The 9789-nt window shown below is 41.3% G+C and overlaps 1 protein-coding gene across 1 annotated transcript; it reads right to left on the minus strand.

Moving 5' to 3' along the window:
* Nucleotides 1–2198: 2198 nt before the first annotated feature.
* On the minus strand, nt 2199–9187 carry sypl1 (synaptophysin-like 1). The gene is made up of 5 exons (XM_068586551.1): nt 8660–9187; nt 5136–5254; nt 4830–5034; nt 4555–4746; nt 2199–4109 (listed from the first exon to the last, which is right to left on the minus strand). Exons 1-5 carry the CDS (start codon nt 8729–8731, stop codon nt 3978–3980), a joined length of 720 nt encoding a protein of 239 aa, XP_068442652.1. The 5' UTR covers nt 8732–9187; the 3' UTR covers nt 2199–3977.
* Between the last annotated feature and the right edge of the window lie 602 nt (nt 9188–9789).

Consider the following 9789-nt stretch of genomic DNA (forward strand, 5'->3'; position numbering starts at 1 on the left):
ATGACGTTATAACGTCCTATTCACTCACACGGTCACGTTGCATTGGAAACGTTGGATACGAGCGTTTTAAAATTGGTTAATCTAATGAAAGACAGAAAGAAACAAAAAGATGGGCATATCAACTATAAATACATTACATGTATTAATAAGATGCATGGCTTTACATTCTGTGACAAAGAAGCAAGGGAAGTTTATGTGTTTATATGTAGCACATTATTACATTATAACAAGGTGATTCAAAGTGCTTCACATGAAACCATCAAAAACATCAAAACATAAGGCAGAAGAAAACATTAAAACAAGAATATTCAATAACAATAAAAAAAACAGTCAAAAAATAGAATACAAGTTGCAGAGAGTAAATTATTGAAGATAATAACACAAATGGGGGTGTTTCAATCAGCGATTATTTGAACATAATGTAGTATTGATAATTAATGTATATCATCCAGACAATGAATGCTGCTGACAGTTTAAGTAAAGACATTAATCTTTATCCACCGAAGGTAACAATATCTGTAGGTTTCTGTTAATTGGTCAGGCTTCTAATGACACAGGGCAACCTTAATGTACATGGGATCTATGCTATCTAGACCGTTATGAAAAATGGTGGCAATTGAGCATTTTGTAACCTGAAATAAGTGTAGGCTATGATATTAGCCCTGGTAGGAATGATTATGCGGATGAACCACATACTGCTGTATGCTGTACGGTCGGTTGATGCCGGGAATATAAAACATTTGCCGTTGTTTTTTGTTCAAAAATTTTACCAAAGCTATAGATTTAAATCTTCACTCAGTTTCATTAAGAGACATTAGACTACCATGAGTTCTTGCCAGGGAGTTGCAAAGAAATGGGGATGATGGATTTTGAAAGAGAAGGTCAGAACTATGAATAACATTATGGCGTTAGTAGATCAGATTATATTGTAAGGTTACAACTGCAATTTAAATTTGTGCATGTAAAGCGCTAATTAGTATTGGCTTCACCGCAACATGGTGCATGGTTAGGTCAGAGGTTAGACTCAACTGCAAATGAAACACCAACATAACAGGACCAGTAATTCCCCAGCAAAAACATAAACAATGTACATAATATATTTTGCAATTTGTTATATAATGTCACTGTAAATGGGGTCAGGTAGACAATGGACCAAAGCAGCAATTTGTCAAACTTTCAGTTGAGAGGAAATTTATGGAGGATATGACTAATTGAATATAAATACATATATATGAATTATCTGGCCATTGAAACAAACGTACTGCACCAGGATGTTTCGATTCTCAAAGTGGCTCAGTAGGTCAAGCTTGCGGCGCTACGTTGACCTCCTGTGGCTGAAAATAGAACCTGCATTTCAAGTGCAAAGTCAGTCAGGCAAGATAAAAGTAGAGGATGGGCTCCTTTTCAAGAAAGAGTGGATCACAACTCCTCTTCCACACTGAACAAACTCACCACACTTCAGATGTTCTGCAGCAGATTTAACACAGCAGCTCTTTGGTACAGCTGCATAAAGTGTACAGGTCGTCTTTAAAAAAAAAACCTTAGCAGAGGAAGAAGAAGCATCCAGAAGCTACACACGCCTGTCATGTCTTTAATTTGAATCAGAGGGAGAGTGAGTGAGACGGAGAAGGGCGGCGATGCAGAGGAAACGACGGAAAGGAAACAACTTTGATTAGTTTAAACTGATGAGTCAAATTAACACACTTCCTATTATCAGCTGTGGTTGAATGCAATCCTTGCTGTCTTTCCCTCAGACAGGCAGACACACACACTTCTCCATTCTCTCTCTCACGTACACACAAACACACAAAGGATGACTCAGACACAATTTTCTGTTTGTTTCCCACACAGTGATCCTTGAGGTCACTTGGACAAATCAGAAAACACAAACTAATATTTTTCTCTCTCAGGGGTCATTTTAATGGTTTTGGGTTCCAAATACTTCAACAACTTCCAATGCTTTGACTCTTTTAATAATCTTCTAGATCCACAAGTTATTATTATTATTTGTTTCCCATGAACAGTTGAATCCAAACAATGTCCTGCTTCTTTTGAGATGTTTAAAGCTGCACTGTAAAATCTCCTATTTCACACATGGCCGGGGAGGAAATGTGAATCAAAACTAAAGTTGAATAGACAAATGCACCCACAGGCATGTTGTTGTGCATTGAACACATAAAAACACACAAAGAGATTACTGAAAAATTCTTCATTTTTATTGAAAACAAAAGGTATATTGAAATTGTGCTTGTCATGTGACTCTTTAAAAGACAGTACGGCAGGTTTAATGCACAGGAATCATTGACAAAGCAAGAGTTGGATGATTACAAGAGTGCAGCGGCATAACCAGTACACCATACACACACATATTCATTTAACTTTGTCTTGCAAGCAGTTTTATGAATTTATCATCATCCCACTTACATTTTAATGACATTAAAAAGGCACAAGATATAAAAGAACATCAGAAATTCCTTCAAATAATCATCTACATATAGCGAAAATGAAAAATAAGATGATGAAGTGGCATTAAAATTCATTAAACACAACACCAGGACACTGTTTGGTGTCTCATTGATGATTTATAAAAACTATACAAACAAAAACCAACTGTTTTGACAACAAAATATTGCATTTAACATCATATGGCGATATGGAATAAGCCTAAACAGGAAGAGAAAACGATCGGTTTGGCAGAGTTGTTTCTGTTTGCATAGAAAGTGAAAATTAAAAAGTCGCCTCTACATTCAAAGTAATACCACCGAAAACATGTTGACACTAGAAAGGAAGGATTTAACCTTCATCTGGTACCAGAGTTCAGACAATATATAAATCAAAGTCTTCGGACACAGAGGAATTTAAGGAGTACACACTTTGGCTGCAACCTTTTCCTGAACTAATTAAGTAGCTATCTTTTTTAATCAAGTTTTCTTTATGGATTTACAGTCTCACGGTACACCATAAAACCACAGTAAGCGCCACGCGACTGCACTGTGCGTGTGGCGATAAAAACATTCATGTGAACTACTCTGCGGCTATTTGGCTCGGTGGTCGAGAGGTTAATCTGTAAATGTATTCTCTTAAATATAGCTGTGTCCCGACATTTTAATACCTGCTAGCCACCACTGGAGGGCAAATGAGCCGACAGTGAAAGAGCCTATGAATGAAAGAATGAAAGGATATTTGAGTCATTTTACAGATACAATGAATGTCATTTTCTGATGTGGTAATATGGTGTCTAGAGTATTTATGCTTCATATTGCACCACGGACAACTGTCTCGTGTTCTGTTACCCTGAAAACCTTGATCACATTATCCTTATTGCGGCAGATGTTAAGCAAATGAAATCGTGTAACTTACACTCATAAAGCACCATAAAAATCAGTCGTTGTCCAGCCGGTACACAAAAAAAAGAAAACCTATCTTCCTATAAAGTTTGGTAATTGTCTGTGCATGCACATATCTGCTTACTAAAGCATGAAAAACCACCGATGAATGATTGTAAAGAAAAACATGTTTAATTGCACTATTGCATTGGTGTTGCGATAGTTGATGAAACAGGTAAGAAATAATATAAAAAAGTTCCAAAGGCTAATCGACACATGAAACATGTGTTCCTCCCCCAGCCTCCTACTGCTGCAGAGGAAATATTTTGGGAAATGGACATTTCTTTTTGAACCGTTCTCAGTTCAAGTAAACCACGATTGTGCAAGAATATGGCATTTGGCTCCGTGTACCTATAAAGATGCTCGCGTGTCGATGAGATCCAAATCTAATACAAATCCATCAGTTGTTCAATCTATCAACATGTCCTTCATTTACTTTAGTCTCCCTTCGTCACCTTCTCAAAGCTTTTTTTTTGGTCTCTGTATGTGTAATAGCGTCTGCACATGTCCTTAAATTGCGTATGTTTGTGGCCGCTCTACGTGTGTTGTGCGTATATGTGACAGTAAGTTTGTGTTGCTCTATATTGTGGGTTAGATGGGTGCAGGGACCTGTTGCCTTCCAGCGGTGGGCTGAGTGGAGAATTTCTGGGCGTGCCAACGGGTCTCCTTATACACAAACCAAGCGTTGCCCGCCCACACAAACATGTTGAGGAAGCCGAACACCTGGAGGAATGTAGATGGGAAAAACACCTACAGATTAATATGACTGGACAGCATATGTCAAAAAACAAACATGTTTAATATACTGTAAATCTGTGACACAAACAATGGGAACAATCTGGGTTTTCTATCATTAGCTTTAGACCTGCGACACAGACACTATTGAGCGGACCAGAAAAACCGTGCCTGAGGAAAATGAAAGTGTTACTGCTCACTGTCTTATGACTGTGAGTCAGGCTGTTTAACATTTCTGCTCAGGTCTTGTAAAGTAATATTATATAAACTGCAGGGATGGGACACGGCCACAATCGACGACTCAACATTTTTAGAAATAACCTCTTTCTTGGCTGAGGATTTGGATTTCATGATGTAAATGACTGCTTGACTGAGATTGGTGCAAGTGTGAGCACACTCCTCCCGTTCATAAAGCCGCTGCCTTTCTTCTCACCACAGAGATGTTGAGAGTCCTCATGCTGGCGAACTCCGTGACCTCGCAGGTGACGTTGCTCCCCTGGCAGAGTGCCAGCGTGGCTCCGATGCCTCCGGTGTCCGTGGCGTCCTTCACGTTCTGCAGGCCCTTCGCCCAGGCGGACGAGCACACCAGCCACAGGAAGACCAGGATCGCCGTGATCGCAAAGTCCTGGAGAGACGAGGGACGAGTCTCTCGTTTACAGTCGATTGAGGCGTCTCTCGGCAAACTGACCAAAAAAGATCAATACTCACAAAAATGGGTCCAAAGTCAGAGTCCTTGTAGACGTGCATGTAGCCCAAATACACCAGCAGAGCCAGCATGCTGTACAGGAAGCAGACGACGGCGATGCCCACAAAGAACTCCGCGGAGGAGGCAGAGTCTCCCACCATGTGTGTCGTCGCGACGGTGTGGTTGCAAAGAGTGGTGTTTCCATCGATGAGCGGGACCTGGCTTAACCTGGCCGCGATACAAGATGGAAGGTTGAATCATTACTGGCCTTTTTTTTTTTGTAATGGCATTTTCAAAACCTCGCCTCAAAAACGTGTCCTGAATCTCACCTAAACGGGTAGTGGAAGTCGGCGTTGAGAGTCTCATTCTTGCCATCGCCGCAGAAGAGAGATATGATGTTCTTCCCCGAGTATCCGCCGCAGCATCCAAAAGCAAATATGGCCGTGAGCTGTTTGGACAGACAAGAAAGCGAGAGGGATTAGGGAGACGGTTGAGATGTTAGGAAACTCTGCTCTGCTTTGGGGGAACTATCAGACATTTATTTGAGTGGAAGGGAGGACGTCCTTTTTGATAAACCTACAATGCTAAAACACTAACTATGATACACTGACTGGAAAAAGAAAACCACCACGAATCATAATTAGATTGTGATCCTCCCTACGTGTGTGTCCTCTTGGGCAGTACAGTTTGAAAGCGCAGTATAAAGTCACCAGAACCTCACACTTAGAAGAAAGTTGGCAACCTAAAACCTTGTTAGCGGTAAAGAGCCAGAGGGAATAACAGATGGCCAGCAGTTTAGTCTAACAAACAGCTGAAAAAAAAATCACTACTCAACCATTTTTACAAGCTCCTTTTTTAAACTTATTTGCTTCTTTCATTTGTTGTTCTCTCATGGAAACAAAAAGCTGATTTGATGGACAAATTAAATCAAATGTGACTTACAAGGCCGTGCTAATGCTGCCATTCAGCTCTTGCATTCTTTTTTGCAGCGGCAGAAAGCATCTGATTCAGCGTGTAGGGCATGTGACACTAATACTCTCCTTAAATCCAACACTTACTAAATTCTCTTAGTCAGGCTGGCTGCTCCTCAGCTTAACCCTCAAACTGCAGCAGGCAGATCACGTTATTTCATGGGGTTGAGCTCCTTCGGACTCCCACTGATATCACTTTACTCAAGCCCCACGGATCTCATTTGTTCTGCTCAAAATGTGTTGTTAACCGTTTTCACACATTCTCACTGAGCAACAGGCAGCAGAACAGACAGCTGTGCCGCAGTACAACACTAATTCAAAAGATTTAGCGTCCCAGATGGGAGCTAAATCGTTGATTTGGTGTACATGCTTGCAAACAGTGGCTTATTTGCGCATCGAGCAAACATGGAGGGGCAACACTATCATTTATTTAGAACTGGGTTTCCGGCCTTATATTGAATCTAGATGTATATACACACAGTCTCCTTGTATCACTGTTTTGGTCTCCACCGTCTCTCGAGGTAAATATTTGCTTCTTTATCTGATGCTCCACTATGTTCTTCAGCTCGTCGCTAACTTTGTCTGGATGTCTGTCTTGTCAAGATGATCCCTGTCACTTTAAATGTGATCCAGAACACGTCAGAGGAGAAACTGTAAGGCCTTTATTTTGTAGGAGGCGGCGAGCAGTGGACAGGAAGTGTATTATGACAAAGTAATGATCTTTGAGTCACAGCTCACATTGTAAGGTAAGTACATGCATAAAGTAAGCTATCAGGACTTTAATAAACACACTTTTACCGGAACTTAAATTATGTTTCGTCAGCACAACTGTATCACACATATGCACACCCTTGAAAAACCTTTAGCCTTTAGAGTCACACTACAACACCCACACGCAAACCCACATTTACTGTATATGATCCACCCACACACACACACACACCTCGAGGCCTCCCTCCAGATGTTTCTCCAGATGTCACTGGCGGCCACTTCCTGTTTTTCAGGGCTACACAGCATCATCTCTCTCACATTCTTGTTTTACTGAGGCTGTGGAGCCTCAGTATGAATGGACCATATCTGCCATGAATGCAACCACTCACAAGATGTGACAGAGGTTCAGTGACAGAGGTTCAGTTGCTGGTTCCTGCATATGATGTGAACAGCCAAAAAAAAGAGGACATGGAGGAAAAATAAATATTGCTTTACGTGGAAAGCACCCTTTAGCTGTAAAAAAGGAGATAAACTTTCCCTTAAATCTGAACTATCTTGATAGATATAATCAGCAAAACCCAATTTGACAGAAGTCCAATAAACCTGACATCATGGACTATTGTAGCATTCGTTACTCCGAACCCTCCTTCCTGTTTACTACTGCACGGAAGATAACATCGAGGGAGGTAGGAGTGTTGAGGTAAACAAGTCTTCCGCAAAGTAAACTACTTTTTTGAAAATTTCAAATACTCAGAGGATGACGGGGACAATGGACAGAGGGCAAACACGTTGCTCTTCATATACAAGGTAACCTGCTGGAATCTGTCCAGTTTCATTGACAGCAGTTGTGATGATGAACCATCTGTCAGAACGCCAAAAAATAATCCACTTGCTGTTTTTAATTTTTTTTTTTTTTTTAAATGTAACTGCTGTGTATGTCCAAAACCTGTGGGCCAAACACATAGAAGGCTTGCTGAGCATGCATGCACCAGGTATGTGTTAAATGACAGAGATTTGAGTTACGTTGTCGAGCAGAATGTAATAGTTAGATGTTCCCAAAAAGTCCCCAAAAACCCGCAACTAACAACTATTTTCATTATCTTCCAATCTGCTGATTGTTTTCATCAAAAATTTGAAGAAACTTCCTGTAACGATTCCCTAAAGCCAAGGGAGACGTCTTCAAATACCTTGTTTGGTCAAAGCAACTGCCTGAAGAGAAAATATATAAACTTACTATCACACAAGACAAAACATAACAGTAAATCCTCCTGGTTTCAAACTCCCGGAGCAGGTTAATGACGTGCTCCTGCACACTATTGGGTGGGCTGGGACATTGCAAAGGCGGAAAATATGCACAGACACATAATCATCCATTTGGGTTTAGATAAGGATTGCATAAGGCCAACACACTCACACAGTCTCGTCCTGGGCCAGATGACTCTATAGCTCCATATGCGTTTGCATTATGAAAACTATCTGAGCTGCATTACCCATAACTGGATTCCTCTGACCCGGTTATGAAGAGCAGAACTGATTACTGGACGTTCAACGTCAGAAGCTGTTGCAGGTCTCTCATGATACACCAACTGTATGCTCGAGTGCATGAGTAGCCAACCGTGTGCACGGTTACTCAGAGGTAAATTATTGCTGAGCGATGCATCAATCTGTAACTGTGTCATCTGAAGGGCAGGCCCACGCAACCAGCAATATGATCCAAAAGCCACTGGACATGACTGAGCTTGACTCCCACGAGACAAGTTTCCTTTGTCAAAGCCACTCTTTCATTCTATGAGTCTTCAAGATCTGGATTTTGTTTGTGAGATGTTCAGCAGAGGCTGAGAAGCCAATTTAATTAAGTAAGGGTTATTGTGAGAACAGGCATATTATTGGGTATTAGTTGAGTTTTAGTTATTCAATTACATTCCTGCAGGCATTGTATTCATTCTTGGAGATGTAAAAACTCAAAGTTGATAAATGCTGTAAAAGTACCAGTCATGCATTATGTATAAACGTTTTTTGCATTTGCATTTTTCACAAATTCTCCCTAAAACTGTTTACTTAAGGGATTTTTCTCGCCGGGAAAAGGGATCCAAGAAAAGGACTGGACCTCCCCGTTATCTGGGTTTGACACATACACACTCACACACTCACCGTACATGCATCTAACTTACCCACTCCACTAGTTTGACGAAGCCCAGAGGCTCCTTCAACGGCGACAAGTTCAGTCGAAATCCGGTCATCATGATTTTGCGTCTCGATCCAAAATCTTTTTCCAGTCGCTCCTTAACTCTGGATGTTGGTCCAACGGGGAGGAAAAAGGGGAGTTGTTTGGCAGAATGACGTCGCTTTACTGCCGACGCTGCAGAAGAGGACCAGCCCAAGTTGTTCAAAGTGACTTTTACAACCCGACTTCAGCAACCGAATCAAACTTCGTCCACGGAGGAGAGAACCGTCTACCCGCTGGAAATACAGTCGTACAAGTTTTAGAAACTTTTAAAAACAAATGTCAATGGAAAAAGCGTTCGTTGAAGTGGTAATTTTTTTGCAGTGTAGTTTGAAAAACGAGTGCCTTGCCGCTTCACTTGGGTGATGCGCAAATTACGCAGGCGATGCAGCGCATACTGTGCGTAAAGGCGTGCCAAATTACGCTCTGCTCTTGGCGAGAAATTATAAGCGTCGTGTGTATTTAGTTACAGGAAACGGATGCTACAGGGAAACAAGTGTGACTGTGTCTGATGGGGTTCACGCTGTGGCAAGAAAGTTAGGTTGCTCTTCTACTGGGCTGGGAAGAAAAATTCTCCCAAGATCCTAAGTTTTCATTGGATCCATTCGCCAGCATCCGCCTCCTTCCTCCTCCTCCTCCTCCTCCTCTTCCTCCTCCTCCTCCTCCTCCTCCTCCTCCTCCTCCTCCTCCTCCTCCTCCTCCTCCTCCTCGCTGAGTTTGCAGTTACTGTGAAACGCCTATTCGGTGCTGACTAGGTCATATGACCACATACTCCCAAAATTCTTAAACCAAATAAGAAGAAAACCTCAGAAACCAGCTACAAGCAACCAAATTAGCACAAGGAAACGTTTCAAGACATTTTGTCATGTCAAACATGACAGTTTTAACTTGAAACTCTCCTCAAAAGACTTAATGCGAGGATAGGTTCATCTGCAGAAGTCTTATGGACCAGCAAACCAATGGAAATGCAGCTGTAACTAACACAGATCACTTAGAAAGACACGTGGAGTATTGTCATTACATTCTAAATATTTGTCATTAAAACTGGTTAAGTTCCCCTTTTCAGGAAACTTTCTG

The sequence above is a fragment of the Clinocottus analis genome, unplaced genomic scaffold (assembly GCF_023055335.1).
Source record: "Clinocottus analis isolate CAN_PGR_092001 unplaced genomic scaffold, fCliAna1.0.p SCAF_20, whole genome shotgun sequence".
NCBI classification, from domain to species: domain Eukaryota; kingdom Metazoa; phylum Chordata; class Actinopteri; order Perciformes; family Cottidae; genus Clinocottus; species Clinocottus analis.